At 38.5% G+C, this 18,942-nt stretch overlaps 1 protein-coding gene across 10 annotated transcripts in view; it reads right to left on the bottom strand.

Annotated features, from left to right (window-relative positions):
• DOCK9 (dedicator of cytokinesis 9) overlaps positions 1 to 18,942 on the bottom strand; it is a 207,448-nt gene that overhangs the window by 95,092 nt on the left and 93,414 nt on the right. For all 10 annotated transcript variants that reach the window (XM_008578478.1, XM_008578466.1, XM_008578449.1 and 7 more), the window contains exons 10-15: positions 9,434 to 9,508; positions 7,729 to 7,869; positions 7,125 to 7,328; positions 6,615 to 6,737; positions 2,892 to 2,974; positions 2,208 to 2,330 (exon numbers count right to left, since the gene is read on the bottom strand). In XM_008578478.1, the coding sequence (XP_008576700.1) occupies positions 2,208 to 2,330; positions 2,892 to 2,974; positions 6,615 to 6,737; positions 7,125 to 7,328; positions 7,729 to 7,869; positions 9,434 to 9,508 (749 nt within the window). The remainder of the gene's footprint in view (positions 1 to 2,207; positions 2,331 to 2,891; positions 2,975 to 6,614; positions 6,738 to 7,124; positions 7,329 to 7,728; positions 7,870 to 9,433; positions 9,509 to 18,942) is intronic.

Consider the following 18,942-nt stretch of genomic DNA (forward strand, 5'->3'; position numbering starts at 1 on the left):
TTTAAAACCTCTTGGCAAGGGATTCCACCTCCTCTGGAAGGCTGAAGCTGCCTGTTGACATGGACATTAGATTCTTATTAAGGATACATCTCTAACTTTTTGGAACTTACTGAGCCTGTTTCTGATTCATATCTCTTCTACTCTTACCACTGAAGAGAGAAAAGTAAGAAAAGGGTAAAAATGAAGTAAAAGAAAGCTAAACAGCCATTCTTGAGTTCTAGGCAAGCTGATAATAGTGTTATTTTGATATGCATTTTTCAAATTAAAAAAAAAAGACATAAAGTCACCTGTGGCATAGAATATTTAGCACCTGGCTCATGGCCATTCTTTTCACTTCATTATCTTCTTCTTTTTTTTTTTTCCTTTTTGTCTTTTTTCGTGACCGGCAATGGATCGCAACCCTCAGTGTCGCGCCCGTACCGGACCGGGACCGGCAACGGGATCGCAACGAGCGAGGTGCGGGTGCAACACCGAGGGTTGCGATCCCGTTGCCTTCCTGTGTACCTCTGTCTAAATATCCTTCTTAAGAACACCAGCCAGAGCGAGGTGCGGGTGCAACACCGAGGGTTGCGATCCCGTTGCCTTCCTGTGTACCTCTGTCTAAATATCCTTCTTAAGAACACCAGCCACAACGGGATCGCAACCCTCGGTGTTGCACCCGCACCTCGCTCAGCCAGTGAGCGGCCGGTCTGTATGTGGGATCCAAACCCTCGGCGGGAGCACTGCCGCGCTCCCAAGCGGCGCACTGTAGCAGTGCGCCACTGGGCCAGCCCTCACTTCATTATCTTCTAATGTCCTCAACTCTTTCTCATTCCCAGAATTTTCCCAGAAAAATTCTAAAACCCATATCCCTAGCAAAGGAAATCTATTTCATAGGTTCAGAAGCAAAAGAGCACAGTGAGTAAGAGCACAGACCCTCGGCCAGACTAACTTCTGCCCACTACCAGCTGTGTGACGTTGGACATGTTGCTTCCTCTCTGCCTCATTGGTTTTTTTTTTCCTTTTTGTCTTTTTTTCGTGACCGGCAAGGGATCGCAACCCTCAGTGTCGCGCCCATACCGGGACTGGCAACGGGATCGCAACCCTCGGTGTAGCGCCCGCACCGTGCTCAACCAGTGAGTGGACCGGTCTCTATATGGGATCCGAACCCTTGGCGGGAGCGCCGCTGCACTCTACCGAGTGCGCCACCGGGCCGGCCCTCTGCCTCATTGTTATGAGTGAATTGTATCCTCCAAAAACTATGTTGAAGTCCTAACCCCCAGTACCCTGTGAATGAGACCTTAACTGGAAACACGGTCTTTGCAGATATAATCAAATAAGATGAGGTCACTAGGGTTGGCCCTGATCCAGTATGGCTGGTGTTCTTAAGAAGGATATTTAGACAGAGGTACACAGGAAGATGGCCAGGTGAAGACAGAGGCAGAGATTGGAGTGATGCTGCCACAAGCCAAGGAACGCCTTGGGCTACCAGAAGCTGAAAGAGGCAGGAAAGGATCCTCTCCTAGAGACTTCAGAGGGAGTGCAGCCTTGCCAGTAACTTTGATTTCAGGTTTCTAGCCCTGAGAACTGTAAGGGAATATAATTCTGTTCTTTTAAGCCACCCAGTTTATGGTACTTTGTTACAGCAGCCCAAGGAAACTAATACACTCATTAATGTGGAAAAACATTTAGAACAATGCCTGCAAAGTAGCATATAAGTTATTATCTTTTTCCCAACCACCCATTCACTTATGGTACCACGAGTCAATCTATCCTGCAAGACAGAATCCTGGGAGTTATTTATCTTATACTACTACCCACTTCTCTCTCTTTCCCCTCTAGCACCCAATTGGGAAGCCATGACCCAGTAACTATGCCTCTTTGATGTAACTTGAATTAGTCCCCTTCTTCCTTTGCTGAGTCTTCTCATCTCTTGAAAAAGGTTCCTCAGTGTCTCCTTCCTCTCTAGGCTCATCTCTGCCCCTAACCCATCCTTCATAGCACCACCAAAACATCTTGTATAGAATTCAAATTAGCCAGGTTCATTATTCCTATGACTTTTAACCCTTTCTTCTTCCCCAAGGACTTGATGAAACGTTCCAAACTAATTCATCCTCCCCCATGATGTTTGAGTTGAACAATTTAAAGGACTGCTCCCCTGTTCCTTGCTCTTCACCACAAAACTTGTGTTTTTCTGGTGTGGAAATAGGTAAGACCTTGAAACTCACTTCCGAAAGTCTGCAAGTAACTTGAGCATGTCATCATTTGATAGCTTATTGCTGTCTTGCCTGTAGACGGCAGAAAATCTGGCATTTTTGTCAAGGTTTCCAGATGCATCCTTAAACAACGTCCTGAAATAACAAAACAACAGTTCTAAACTGGGCTTCCAAAAGACCAAAATAAATTCATTTAACCCTGTTTTTTTATGTGTGAAGACTAATTATTATTCCATTGCCTCTAGCCAACAGAAATCTTGTTATCTAATAGCATGGAAAACATTCATGAGGATGAGCACAACTAACTCAATTTACATTGAAAACAGTTCGAAGCCAACGCCTTGTGCTTAGGAAACAACACACATAAATGATTAAGAAGTAGAGACCACAGATAAAGACCACTGCAGGTCTACCTGGACTGCCACCCATTCCCAGCTGGAGGCATGCTGCTGGGACCTGGAATCCCAGGTCTGCAGCAAACACTCCTGCCCACCCTGCCAGTTCCGGATGGCTGCACTCTGGCCAGCATCTTTCCACTCTATGACTCAGCTACATGATTTTTCAGATTGGAGGCTTACTTATTTCTCAGTTTTACACATTCAAATCTTCTTTGTCTCTCAACATCAAGCAGAATAGGTTTATCTACCCATCTATCTATCTATATCTATACAAAAGGTATAAAGGTGTCCCCCTTACCTTGCTGCCCAAGCAAATGGCATTCTGTACTGTCCTAGTCTTTGGCATGCCTGCTTGGCATTCTTCAGCACCTTCTGAGCAACCTTGAAGACATCATAATAAAGTCATGAGATACTGCATCCCACTGACAGGAGAATTATGATTTAAAGAGCCACCATCACACATTCATTAAACAAGCTGTTACTATAACATCAGATGAAAAAATGCATGTTACAGTTACGAACATGGCTGAATTCACACTCCGTGCAGTTTTTTGTTTCCTACATTCTCTAGCAGTGATTCTCGACGAATACAGAATTATGACTGTTTCCAAAATGCATGTGTTTTCTTTGGTTTGTGAAATTTCAAGCTGTTCATGTGGCAGGGAGAAGTGACAAACATGCTATTCCAGACTTTCATAGTCTTTATGACTAAGGGCTACTTATTTTAAGTCCATTGAGTTACTAATAATTATTAATATTTGGTATCCATGCAAACATATCACATTACTAGAATTTAAATGAGAACACTAATGAACATACTAAGCTTTCACAGTTCCTAATGTGCACCAACTTGTACAGATTCCCACAATTTGGGGGATAGATATTCATTATTTAGACATTATAAGTGCTGACTTAAGTGAGACCAGGGTTTTCAGTTTCTATATTCTTGCTCTCTAAGTATAAATTACTGCTTTTTTCATTTTCCAATGATCAAATTTAGTTTGTTGCAGGGTGGCTGATTAACCCTTTGGAGCATAGCAAAGCATATTTGCTTTTGGCTTAAGACATGTATGTGTAGCAGGTCTATTATTAATCAACAATACCTCTATTGCTAAAACAAATGACACCTCATTTTCCCAAATTTGCTTGTACAGTGATACTTCATTGTTACTAATGCAAAGTTTGGTTGATTCAGAGAGTCCGAGTTTGGGCTGAAGGGTCTTTTACATTACTTAAGAACAGCAAACGGGTATTGATATTCAATGCTGTATCCCACATATATGTACAATCAATTATGTTTCAACTTAAAAAAAAAAAAGAATATCAAGGTCAAACCAATTTTAGAAAATGTGATCTGGCACCTATGAATCATAGTGTGCTCTATAGATCTGCAGTGTTAGAAATGCAGGGTCTCAAGCCCCAACCTGCCTGGATCAGAACCTGCATTCTGACAAGACCTCTGGTGGTCTGTGTACACCATCAGGTTTGAGAGGAGAGGATCTAGAAGACTCAGGAGTAGAATGACACAGCCATCTGTCTCAAGTCAAACTGAAACCAGCTGTATGACTTTATAGGCCATTAAACCTCTCTGGACTTCACTTTCCTCACCTAAAAAATAAAGGGCCTGGTTCATACTTTTCATGATCCCTCCTTGTTACAAAACTTTATAATCCTGCCTTAACCATGCTGTTGAGATCACTGCCTTCCTGAGTGAAGAAAACACATCATGATTGAAATAGATGTCAGGAGTTCATCTAGTCCCTCCCTTTCTTCTTCAAGTGGGGTATGTTCATGCCTCCCTAAGGTATGGTCTCAAACATACACAGCCAGAGGATAAAATAGCCTACTTTCTCACAGTGTCAATCTTACTTAGTTTCAGGTTCAAGATTTTAAGGTTCTTATGTAACAATAATGAACATGTTGTACAGCAAAATACAGTATTTGCATAAATTTCAGAGCTAAAACACAAGGCTTCAAATAAGTTTTGCTATTCTCTGCAGCTCTCGTACTTACCAAGGGTGCAACAGAACATGGTATGTGTGAAAGTCAATGTGAAAAACAATTTTTTGCCCCTTGTGGGTTTTTTCTCTTTCTTTTTTTAAAAAAAATCTATTCATGGTAGATACCTACAGAGGCTTTTCATAAAAATTTCCTCCAAAACAAAAATTTACTCCAAACAACATTCTAGATCATCTTAGAAAACAACCCTGATTACAGAAAAAAAGAAGTCATTTCACTGTAACATATCTGCTACAACTTCTATGCTGATGTAAGGTGACTGAGCCATGATCTTTGCTTTAATTTAATGCTTTGGAGGTGGTAGGAAATTGAGTGCATGACTAAGGTCCACGTGGATGAGCTTTGCACTGCACAAGTAATGAAGGAAAAGCAGACTTCACCACATGCTCACTGGTCACTGGGAAGTGTGCAAAGTGTATACCACAGTGATATGTGATTTTTGCACCAATATGAGCTGTGAAATTTCAAGCCATGCACATGGCAGGGAAAATTAACAAAGTTGGTGTGTCTGGGCCTTGGAAATGTGTTGCATACTCAGTTGGGGGAGTAGATTTTGTCTTGGGCCTTCACTGATTATTAATCAAAACATGAAAGCGCTAAAAGAGCTGCTCATCCAAGGTTTTATAGACTTAGTTTAAAAAAATGAAACAGCTTCTCATCAGAGACCAAACTTTACTCAGCTTTTATCAGCTAAAAAGGCTTACTGTTTGAAGCAATGCTCCTGGGTAAATGGGCTTTTAATTGACTGGAGCTGTAGTAAATAATGATGTCTTACATGCTTTCGGTGATTTATGGTGTCCATAGTTCTGTCTCATACATAATCTGTTTGACCTTAACACTGTCCCTGTGAAGAAGGTAGGGACAGCTAGAAACATCATCTTTCACCCGTAGATGGAACACCTGGGGCCCAGAGAGATGATGTGATTTGTCCAAAGTATCCAGGCTAGTTAGGCACGCAATACACAGGTCTTCTAACTCCCAGAACCTGTCCTTTAATGACCGTCCTGCCTCTTGGTGGACAATCCTATGATGTATGAGTGGTCACAGAGATGAAGAGAAGAAGCTCTGAATCAATTCAGTAAACCTCTGTTAGAGCCTCTGGAGTGTCCATCCACTCTACTGCTGACCTGTCCTTGTCAATGTTATTGGGCCATCTCTTAGATGACCACGTCTAAATTTAAAAAACAAAAACAACCCCCCCCCCCAATTAAACCCTAAAAATATTGTAAAACTGGCAAGGAAAATAGCACTTCCTGGCTCACCCTAACCAGGTAGCAAAATGTACTAGAAAGTGATAGTCAAGTGCCCTTGGCTACTCTAGCTGTGGGACACTGAGCAGGTAAGTAAACCTTGCGAATCTGAGTTTTTGAAGTATGAAAGGAATTCTTGGACTAGATGACTTCTAATATTTGATAATTCTATGGTTTGTCCACACCTAGGCACTTCCCAAGAAATGAACACTACTTTGAAAATACTTGAAGAAACATCTTGTATGCTTCCCTTCCCTCTTCCACCTGAGGTCTCACCAACTCTGAAGTCATAATCCTGCCCCCTCTGATAAAAACCAAGTGGACCTAACCTACTGACACTACTGGCCTAACCAAGGGCTTCTCTTGGTCTCTAGTCTCATATTTAAGTGTGAATGGACCAAAATATAATTCTAGAACACAAGAGACACATCAACAGTCGAATGAACTCTACTTGAATGTAATGTATATACTTTTTAATGAGAGAAAGTTTACTATTAAGCTGGTAATTCCTTTGGAAATTATTTTAGGATGTCAGAATAGACTAGCCAAATAAAGCATTTTATTTACCCATAGGACTATTTTTCATTAAAAATCAGACACAAAGTTAAACATAAGAGTAAATGTAGAGTATTCTACATTTTTTAGACTATAAATAGGATTTACCTTTGATTTCTTTAAGTATTTTTATTTAGATATAAATCCCTTTTTTCAGGTTGTTTTTTATCATCACAAAGCATAAAAGTCGTTCATACCTTAGAAGAGTCTGAACCTTTCATATACGGCTCAGCGCAATGTGTGATGCTCCCCTGAAGGACTTTTTCGATTCTAGCCACGAGAAATATATCTGGATGAGGACATGTGACTGAAAATATTCCCTAGGGGACAAACAATTTTCTTCAGTAAGTAGAACTCACAGCTGCATTAAACAAACCCATGAACATTAAAGGTTCCAAAGCAGCAAAGAACAGAGAAACATTTCAACTATCAGGAAGTACCCAGTGCCAAACGAGTTAGCTGATCAACAAGTCTATTTGATGGGGGACAAAATGAGGAGAAAGTTTGAGAAAAACAAATGACAAATCAAAAACCACTTCTCTCTCAGCTTGTTTTTTACTGCCTAATTATACACTGTCAATATAATTAACAGTCTCATTTACCCCACTTGTGCACTACAAGATGTCACTGTGACTTTTTTCAATGTATTTACATAGCATGAGCAAGATAAGCCTGAGCAGCATGACTGCTGGGCTCATGCTTCCCACCTGCTTTGGATACTGCATGGAGGCTTCATGAAGGATGTCCTGAAGGGCAGGTGGGCTCTGTCTGCCACCGTTCATCAGAGCTGGGGACGTGGTAGTCAGCATCTGCCTCACTGAGAAATGGTTCAGGTCCACGTGGAAATCGGCAGAAATCTTCCGGTTGCATTTTATGTCAAACAGGGATAGAGTAACAAAGAAAGGCTCTACCTGAATAAAACAAAATAATCCAGATGATCACTGTGGCTCAAACAGCTGGGGAAAAAAGAATGCCGCTATCAAAGAAGAAATGGTGAGACCTATTTATGAATATTGCCACGAATTACTACTAAAGATAAATAGTCTCCATCTTTGTCATATGGAGAATTAGGTTATAAAACTTTATAAAAGACAAACAAAACAGTGATTTTCCTTTATTTGCTTTTCTACTTAATGTATGCTCCACAGAAAACCATCCTGTCCCTGCAGGCTAAACAACCCTCCATATCCTGATCTAAATACTGCACCTCTTCAATACCAGGAACTAGCATTTCATGTCCAGGCTGCACTGTGTAATGGGCATATCTGAAACTTCTGAATTTTTAAAATTATTTTTAAAAAGGAAAATTACATTTGTAGTGGGTCCGTCTTCATTTTCGGCAACACAGCATTGCAAATTGAAAGATAAATCATTACATTTGACAAGAATTCTTTTTCCAAACTTCTCTTCGAACGGCTTTACTTCTGGCTCAGCTGATGAGAAGTCAAGCTTCTTTAAAAGAAAATGTAAACATATATTATACTCCCATTTAAAAATAAATCATTATAAATGTATCCAACAAAAACTGCCTAAAACATGGAAAAGCTATATATACTCACTTACTCACAATAGTGTTACTATTTTATAATAGATTTATATAATTTACAATAATTCTATATAGTTTATAATAACAGTCAAGTAAATGGTAGTGTATCTACTCAAAGGATGATTATACAGAGCTTAAAAATTATGGTTATGAACAACACAAATGTCCATCAATTGATGTGTACAGACATATTAAAAAGGCATATACATATTATGAAATAATATCCAGCCATAAAAAGGAAGGAACTTCTGACACATGCTACAATATGGATGGACCTTGAAAACATTATGCTAAGTGAAAGAAGCCAGACACAAAAGGACAAATATTGCATGATTCCATATTTATGAGGTTCCTAAGATAGGCAAATTCACAGAGACTGAAAGTAGAACAGAGGTTACCAGGGACTGCGGGGAAGGAGAAATTGGGAATTATTATGGTACAGTTCCAGTTTGGGAAGAAGAAAAAGTTCTGGAAACGGATGGTGGTAATGGTTGCACAACAATGAGAATGTATTTAATGCCACTGAATTGTAAACTTAAAAATGGTTAAGATGACAAATTTTATGTTTTGTATATTTTACCACAATAAACAAAAAACTGCCCCAAAGCAAATATATATGTGTATGTATGTATATGTATATATATATGTGTGTGTACGTATGTATCTATGGTTATGAAGTCTGTGAAGAAACATAGAAAAATACTTATTATGAAAGTTAAAGGGGAAAAGAAGTTCCATAATAAAGACCACAAACAAAGAGGGGAAATACATGGGAGGAAATACAGCAGAAATTTGTCCCATCTGGGCAATCCTGTGAGATACCCACTATTGTGGGCAGCCCTGAAGGTCCTCACCACACCATGTTTGGATTTCGTTGGGACACAGAAGTGGACCACATGCACTTCCAGGTCTGTATTTGGGCCTAAGCCTGGACTCGTTGGGAATTTTCACTGCCTCCCAGATATCTGCAGAGATGCTTGTTATTTTCTAATGATGATTTCAACAGTTAAATTACAGTTGTGTGCCACATAATGAAATTTTGGTTGAGAATAGATCGTATATATGATGATGGCTACACCATACAGCCTAGATGTGTATATGCCATCTAGGTTTGTGTAAGGATACTCTATGAAATTCACACGACAAAAATCACCTAACAATGCATTTCGAAAAACGTATGCCTGTTGTTAAGCGATGCAAGACTGTAATGTCTTCTTTGTAAACTTAGGAATATCTTTGGATTAATCTCTCTCAATTTCTAGCACTGTATTAAATATCAACTATTCAAATAATTATACTATGGTGATAAGATTATAGGTTGTTTTTATTTTTCCTCCTTTCCCCAAATTTTGCATATTGTGATATTGCTTGTCAGTCCAAAATAAACAAAGCAAACCAACAAACAACCCCATGAAAGACTCACCCCCCTCTCCACACACTTTAAATTTTAAAAATTAAAATAATTCTTACCTGAGCATCTGGGTCCAAGTAAAAAAGTTTTACTCTGCTTTCACTTTTCAGTTTGCTTTCTGCTTCTCTGGTACTCTAATAACAAGATAAAAATTACATTTAAAAAATCCATTTTCTAACGGAAGTGTGCAAATATGTTTGAAAGCTGTCCCATCTTGAAGAGGCAGGCTGACAGAAAATTTCTGCCTCATCTCGGAGAGTCAGCTGCATGTCAATAAACAGGTGTACCCTATGGAGCATGCAGCAAACAGTGTAAGTGCTGAGGGGAGAGAAAAGAAGTTAAGGTGTGATCCCTGCCCTATGAAGCTGTGATCACCAACTGCAGAGTCAAAAACAATACAAAGAAAGCAAATGAGAGTAATTAAGCAACAAACTGTCAAGAAAGACTTCATAAAAAGTAATAGAATATGGGACAGGCTTTGAATGAAGGGGTAGAATTTCAATTGCAAAAAGGAGAAAAACGTGAACATTCTAGGTTGAATGAAAAGAATGTAAACACAGACAGACACTGAGGACAGAAATGAGTCCAGATCGTAGAAAGGATTTAATAGGGTCCAGTCTAAAAGTGAGGGTACAAAAAGGGGAAGAGGAAGAAATATGTTTTTAATGGTGGGGTAAAGAAAGCTGTGGCAGATCTTAAAGGACAAGAGACTGATTCACTCAATAAACATTCACCGAGCACCTATTATGTGCCAAACACTGGGGACACAAACATGAATGAACAGTCTCTACCCCCAAGGAACACCAGCTTACAAGCAGGCAATAAACATATAAGCAGGTAATAAGAATGACAAAATAAAGCATAAGGTACAGCGGGAGCTCACCTGGACTAGGGGGTGGTAGTCAGGAAAGACCAGAGGAAGGCTCATCTCGAAGGACAAGAACATTTGGCCAGGAAAGGAGAGAAGGGCATTCTTGGAGGAGGCACTGCAGGTGCAAAGGGATAAATCACACCTGAACAATGACCAAGTCATTGGGCATGATGAATGCTTGGGCATGATGGAAAGTCATTGGGCATGATGAATGCTTGGGCATGATGGAAACAGTAAAGAGAAATAAGTCTGGGACATGAATGCTAAGGACTGGGGATTTCATTCAGAATCCAAAATATTCTGCAATATTTCAGCCAAGAGAATAAAATAATGAGTTCTGCATTTTGGAAGCATCACTTGGATAGGGCTGAGGCAATGAATCAAAAAGGGTAAGACTAGCAGGCCCATGGTATTTTTCTTGGGTTATCACAACAGCCTCCCAGGCTGACAGCAAAGCCCATAACAAATCTCACATTTCTAGCTTGGGTAGCCTGCTCAATGATAAATCCATTAACTGAGAAAGATAATTCAGGAAGAAGAGCAAGTATGTGGAAAAGATGATAAACAATGTGGAATGTGGAGACATCTGTGGAATTTCCAACTGGAAACCTCTAGTAGACAGCTACAAGGATGGGACTTGAGCACAAGGCAGAGAGGAAGGCTGTAGTTACAGTCTTAGAAAATGTCAGCATAGAGGTGGGAATGCAAGTCTTGGAAGTGAATGAGACCCCCTGTGGAAGAACATGAAAATGAGTCTGAGGACAGAATTCCAAGAGCCCCAACAATGAAGAGATTGACAGAGGAAAAGAAGCCACTGAAGGGAATAGACATATGGTATAGTAGCACAGATATGGGCTAGGGTGTGGGATTTGGGAACAGAAAGAAAAAGAAGAGCCTTCTAAAACATTCAAAGATAGAAGTCATCTCTAACCTTATCACTTCTAGTGCCTGGTGTCTCTAAATCTATATGCTATTCTTGGCAGTCAGAATTCTGTTATTCTCAATTTCCACAGTCAGGTCTATGGTGTCAGAATAGAATGTCCTCTCTCATCTGCTACTTCCCTAAAGATATGAGTCACATCTCAGCACTTGATTGAGCAGTGACAGCCACAGTGGAAAAGCCATCTTGTCTTCTCTGTTGGTGGCTGAATGACGTCTATTATTACATTTATAATCAAGGCTAATGACAAATTAAGCATCTTCTTAATTTTCTCATCCATGCAGCTGTTATAATAGATCCTTAGCAATGACCCAAACTATCATGACTATTAACCAACTCTCTAAGTCAAAATGAAATAACCACCAGAACAGAAACTAAGAAATTGGGTTCTAGTTCTAGTTCAGTCGCTAACTAGCTATGCAAGCTGTTTAGCCTCCCTGGACTCCATTTTCATTTCTGAGTAAAAATGGTGAACACAATAATGGCTTGCATCTCCTGTCACTACAAAGTTTATCTTGATGCTTTCTATGTGAGCTCAAAGGCTTATGGAGGTTAAGGAGCATTCCTACAAATCTTGTTTGTGCTTACAGGGTACAGTATGTACCTGACAGTGGCTGAGGCAGGCTCTTTCCATATGGGTGATGGGACCATTTCTTTAATAATAATCTAAGAGCCTACAAAACATAGCTTTAAAAAAATATTATCCCAAAGACTATATAGTTGACCACTTCTTTTTATCCCATCTTGCCTATCACCTTTCCTAATTTTTCACATCAAAAGAGCTAAAACATGCACAAATGGAATCTATTTAACTGAACTCAAAGAATTTGCTTTACAGTGTATACTGCCCATGATGTTTCCTAACAAAACCATCAGTACTAGGTGCTGGGAGCCACCACCCACAGTAACATATTCTATTTCTGAACTGTCAGCTTGAGTCCCTCAACAATGGCAAATACTGTGATCTCAGACACTAAAGTAGAGCAATGGATTCCTAATGTAGACGCAATTCCTGATGGCTTTCTGAACGATGCTTGCTGTCTCAAGTTGACTGTGCTGGGAGATGAGAAATGAATAAAACAAGAACAACTTCTATGAGTTCCCTATAATTAGAGGACAAATAAGGATGCAGACATATTAAAAGAAAAAAATCAACTATTAGTCAAAATAGACACAAAGTATCCTGATGTTGTCACTAATATCCAACAAATATGTTCTTCACCAGAGAGATCCTTTATGGGAAAGAAGAGATGATTTTTTAGATGTAAAAATAACCTAAAAGCTTGTAAACTGCCTAACATACATTTACAGCTCTGCTATGAGAGAGATAAAAAGCAAACTTGACTTGTTAAAGTTCCTCCCATCCCTCCCAAGGCCTAGGATGATGGATTAAACAGAAGGGAATGCCCAACAGTGGTGGAAGGAATTACTAAGTAAAATCTAGGAGGTAAGAAAATGCCTCAAGAAGGACAGGGCTTTGACTCAGAGTCATGGAATAATAAATATGTGGAAGAATAAAAATGACAAAAGCTAACATTTATTGATAACTGCCAATATTGATATGCTAGATATTATCCTAAGTGCCTAGGTAAATTTTACACAGACTTAGGAGGTGGGTATTATTAGTATCCCTGCTCATTAAAAAAGAAAACATTAAGACATGAGGGTTATGTACTTTGCCCAAAGTCTCATAACATTAAATAGAAGCCTAGCTTCTAACTCAGGCTGTCTGGCTTCAGAGCCCAGACTCTCAACTAATACATAATGAGAAAAAAAAAGAAAAAGACAAAGAATATGGTCAGGCAAGTCAGGAAAAGAAGCAACCCAAATGGCAAATAAATATATAAATATATAAAAAATACCATTACTGAGCAGCAAAATATAAATGAAAGCACAGTAAAATACCATTTTTCACCCCTCTGGTGAGGATGCAGAGGAACAGAAATGTGAATTGTTATAACCTTTTGGGAAAGTAACCTGGAAATAATAAAAGCTTTAAAAACACAATAACCTTTGACACAGAAATCCTATTTTGGAGGGCTTTCTAGTTAACTCAGGTGGTTAGAGCATGATGTTATAACACCAAGGTCATGGGTTCAGATCCCCACACCATCCAGCCTCCAAAAAAGCCAATTAGAAATCCCACTTTGGAGAATTTCTCCTACTGAAATATGAACACAAGTATTTAATGTCATGATGTTTATTTATTATGCACTGTTTGTAAAGGCTAAAAACTGAAAACATCCTAAATGTTCATTAATGGGGAATGGCTGAATAAATTGTGCAACAGTCACAGTTGGAATATTATGTAGCTTACTGTGTGTAAGGTAGATTACAAGCTTACTACAAAAATGATTAAACTAGATCCTCTATTGACCTAGAGAGGCATCTACAAAATATTTTTAAGAGATAGAATAGATCTCAGAATAATGTATATATCATGATCATATTTTTTTTTCCTTTTTGTCTTTTTTTTGTGACCGGTAACGGGATTGCAACCCTCAGTGTCGCGCCCGTACCGCGACCGACAACGGGATCGCAACCCTTGGTGTCGGGCCCACACTGCGCTCAGCCAGTGAGCGGACCGGTCTCTATATGGGATCCGAACCCACGGCGGGAGCTCCGCCGCGCTCCCAAGCGCCGCACTCTACTGAGTGCGCCACCGGGCCAGCCCCATGATCATATTTTTTAAAAAATAGCTTAAAAACCCTACATGTGTGTATATGTTTCTATTAGCAATTGGTTCAGTGAAAGAGGAATCACACAGGTTATTAACACCTGTGTTCTGAGGAATGTTGGAATGAAGGATGAAGGAAGAAGATTAACTTTTCTTTACATAACTTTGGGTATTTTTACTTTTTTATAGCAAGCACACTTATTTTTAATTAAAAATTTTAGTTAAGACAATAAAATAAATACTTGTAATATGTACTTACATAATCTAAGAGCCCATAAAATACAACTGTAAAAAAATATTACCCTAAAGACTATGTGGGTGAGTACTTCTCAAAGTGATAGAAACCAGCTCTGCTCTTAAAATCACGTGCGGTCAGTCCATATCACAGCAGAAGGAAGAACTGACTGGCTTTTCCCCAAATGCACTATCACTACCATCCTGCCCACAGCCTGTTTACTGTTTTGAGTTCAGTGGCGAGAACAATGTGAGGAAAACAGAGACAGAAAATGGACAACAGCAGAGCCGTTCTCTGTAGAAACTGGCACTTGTTCAGAAGTCAAAGAAAAGACTGATTTGTCTAAAAAAAGGCTATTCCCCATCCTGTCCCATCCCATAAACCCTATATTCAATCACTAACCACACAACCTGACAATGTTTTCTGTCTTAAGAAGTAATTTTGGACAAGCATTCAAGAGTTGCTGCTGCAGGCATTAGGAATACTGTGTCTTACGTTTATTTGTGAGCAGATAAAACAATATAAAGTCAAAAACTAGCATCTTATTTTGAGGCTGAGTTATCAGAAAAATATCATGTTGACTGTTCAATCATTTAAACAGAATGGTTTGGAACAGGAAGACTTAGCAAAATCTTTCAAAGCCAAACTATATATACTTTTAAATTTAAAGGACTATCATGATTTATTTCTAATACTTCCAAGGTATTTAACTCCCAAGGACCATCATCTCATTCTCTGTTTCACAAAGCCATAATAAAGCATTATAGAATAAGGAGGCCCAGAAACAATACCAACTGACCTCACAAACACAGCCCTAGCTGATTACTTTGTATTGTAATCCAATGACATCGTTTTCTGTGTTGGGATGTAGGGAAGGAAGGACTTCTTACAGACTTGGTTTAAAAAAATCAGAAAAGATGTCTGTGAAACCATTTGGGTTCCAACAAGTTCTGCTGAACTAGTCCCATGACCCTTGCTCAACTTAAATGAGACTATAAAGTTTGTCCTGTGTTCAACTGTGAAAGATTTATCTAGAAAGATAAGGTCGTTCACTGAAAAAGAAATTATAAGATAATAGGATGTGAGCAATTTTGGATTAATATGAAACTCTGCTTCTCTTTCAGAACCACACAGGGAAACCAAATTAAGAGTGAGCCGCTATTCTTTGAGGACTAAAAAAGCTCAAAAATAGAAAAGCTGTGGAAGAAAATACAAAGTGGAGGCACAAAGGTTTTGTTCATACTATCTTTATACAAGGAGGTAATATACACGTTCCAATGTCATTAAGATTAATGTAACCAGAGAAAGAAATGATTAAATAACTAGTAATGGGGTTTATAACCTGATCATATTACTCCTTGACTTTCTAGCGAAGAAACCAATGAACTAACTTTAACTACAGGTTGTGTATTTAATAAAAACATTTATAAGACCGATGCTATATATCCTGTTACACTTACAACAAAAATTGCTTGCTTCCATATTAAACAACAGGAGGAAAAGAACAGGTTTTAGGGTAGATACAGTGTGTCCTTTAATATGAACACAATAGAGATGTTCAGTACTAAGTGTATAAACATAAGCTCCAAGAATATAAAAAATATTCTGAAAAACTACATCCATATCACTCACACTAAAACTAAAAGGCCCTTCTATAATACACCAGAATGAGACAACAGTTATTTTTGCACTAAAACAACTTCCTGTTGATCATATCCTGTTTGGCTATGTCTTAGTAACAGCGGAAAACAAAAGCCAGAGCACCAGGATGACGGAGGCAGAAAGAGGAGCTGACCAGAGAGAAGCCAGCCATTAAATTACACCTTCAACCACCTTCTGCATTCCCCCATTGTTCTAGGCCTTTCTCTGTAATCTTCCTTAACTAGGGCCCAGCCTCTCAGCCTGATCCCTTCCTGCCCTTCCTACTCTGGTTTTGACCTCTTTACCTCTTCGTTCCCTGATGAAACTTACCCTCTATGCACAGCTGTGTGCCTCGAGCCTCTGTCTCCTCCTGCCCAACCCACCACAACACTTCAATCTGATTCTGTAACCTTGGAATCCATTCCTCCCCAAAACAAGATGACCAGTTACCAATCAGCTTCTCTGCTTTCTCAGCACAACAAATGGCCCCCACACTGGAGAGGGATGATAAATTTCCAAAACCACACTCTTGCTCAGGGCCCTGGATTGCGAAGGGGCCAAGAGCCAGGTGCAGGTTTCCAGCTGGAACGTGGGCCCCTCCCCACTGCACACCACCGAGGTCATGAAAAGGTGGAGTGGGCAGACACCGGTCCCAGCGCTTCTGATGGCAGCAGACTGAGTGAATAACAACACATCCTAATTTTCTTCATTTTTTTTCCCCTTCAAAAAATTACCTTCTGCCTTTTTCTACCTTCTTAAATAAAAATATTTTTTAAATGCCTGAGAACTATGGGGAAAACGCAATAAAGCCCCTCACAGTGCTGTATTTTTGGGGCTTTGACCATGACCACAATAAGAAGTATGTTTACATTACAAGATAAACACACACACAAACACACACACACATGCACACTATATACATATATATACATATATTTGAAACAATATCATTATTAAGGGCAGTGTACTTTATATGCTCTATTCAATTCTGCTTAATTTTTTAAAGCGTGGGTCACATAATTTTGAGCTAAAGAAGCCTGACACAAAGAAGACAAACTATAATTCCATTTACAGGAAGGTCTAGATCAGCCAAAAATAATCTATGGTGATGGAGGTCAACATAATGGAGGTATCAGCTGGGACAGGGGTACAAGACTGTCTGCTAGGACGCTAGAAATGTTCTATATATTTATCTGGGTGATAGTTATGTCGGTGTAAAAATGTGAATCCCACTGAGCTGTACAATTCATGCTTGAGCATTTTACTCTATGTAAACTATACACCAGTAAAAAAAGAATAAAAAATTAAATCAAATCAAAACAAAACAAAAAGTAAGAAATGAGGGTTGAAATCAATTAAATTGATTTATCCAACTAAAAGGGCCTCAGCTGATTTGGTTGTAATCTGCAATTTGAAAATAGTTCTAAATATGTTAATTAAAAAAAAAAAAGTGGAGATATATATATAGTCTTCCTAGATCTTAAGATCAAACAATACTGAATTTTATGTTGGCCAGGTAGTAAGAGAAGAAAGGAGGAGCAATGTCTTCATAGTAAAAAATATAGATTTCTAATTAATAAACATTAGACTCAAGTAATATGAGTCTTCTCCTAGGTATCCATTCTGTTCACCCAGTAAGCGAAGAAAGTTACTTTCGGAATTCTAGATTGCATCATATATCAACTGCTTCAACAAACTAAAACCCAAACAGGTTCAAACATTTTGCTTTGAGAAATTATGAACCCCCAAACATCCAGAAATAAAAAAGCAAACCTCAATGCAAAATGTGACACACAGAAGTTCACTGCATGAAAACACAAACACACAAGCCAAAACTCTTCCCAGACTAGGAGGTTACAATGGTGGCACTAAAATTAGCTTTAATAGGCAGGTGCTAAAAAGATACTGTGGTAACAGTCAAGTCCTGAAGAAAAACAATGCTCTAAAGTCCTAGCCAGGGAGTAAGATTTTATATTTGAGAACAGCCATGTTGTCTTAAAATAAAGGTCAATGCTGAATGCTACTCTATTTATAATCCTATATAGATAAACCCTGTTTCTATTACAGTGTTTAAGATGTGGGTGTGTAATTTCACTGTATAATGAGAAAAAGAATAGAAAGGCAGTAACAGAATAAGAATACAAAAGACCAGAAAAGACAAAGATATTTCTCTCATTTAAAAAAGAATCATTCATAGATGCACACAAGGAGACAAGTACAAGGATTTCATTGTAGTATTGTTTACAACAGAAAAAAAAAATGGAAATAATAGAACAGCTAAAATAAAATGTTTATACAGTATAATAAAAGGATAAACTAGATCCATATACCAACTAGGATGAATTTCAAAAACAATGGTGAATTAAAAAATAAAAGAAAATCAAGTGCAAAATAATACATGTAATATGTTAGTATTTATATTACATTTAAAATTACAAAATACCACTATATATATCACTATGATAGATATATTTGAAAAGATATAAAAATAAAACGAAAGTAAAACTCATAACAGTGGCTGTCTCTTGTTGGGGGTAGTAGGGAAAGAAGAGAATGGGAAAAAGGACAGTGTTTTTTAAAAAACTTCCACTATAACTAATGTTTTATCTCTTTTAAAAACATGGAAGCTAAGAAGACAATACAGTAAATATGTTAAATCTGGGTGGTGGCAATGTGGTTGTTTTGTTTTTCTTTGAGTTTTTCAGTAACTTTTTAAGTTTATCAAAATTATAAAACACAGCTACTGCCCTTTTGTTTTTCATTGCGAGTGACCCAGAAACAATTTCTGTAACTCAGGCACCCTCCCTTTGGTTTAGTGTCAAGATTACCACATCTCTCTACCTGGAATTGTGTCTATTAACTTGAATAAGGGGGATCATGTGTGTAAACACAGTAAATACCACGTCATTATGAGAACAGTTACCTGCATATTTTGGTTACTTCCTCAATACCTGTGATGCAGTATTAAATATTATGAGGGGAAAAAACACTTAGAGAAAAATAAAAAAAGAGTACTTTGTAGGGTGCTTTCTGGAAAACAGTCTGAAGTCTCCCTCAGGTTACTAATGTATTTCATGTCACCTCATATTCAGGTCAGAAAATAGTGGTGATCACAACGTAATTGTTATGATTTCACCAGATTGTATTCTGGACAAACTCATGACATGAGAATACTTCAGCATCATTCAGTGAAGAGCAGATTTG

The sequence above is a fragment of the Galeopterus variegatus genome, unplaced genomic scaffold (assembly GCF_000696425.1).
Source record: "Galeopterus variegatus unplaced genomic scaffold, G_variegatus-3.0.2 Scaffold74, whole genome shotgun sequence".
In the NCBI taxonomy this organism is placed as follows: domain Eukaryota; kingdom Metazoa; phylum Chordata; class Mammalia; order Dermoptera; family Cynocephalidae; genus Galeopterus; species Galeopterus variegatus.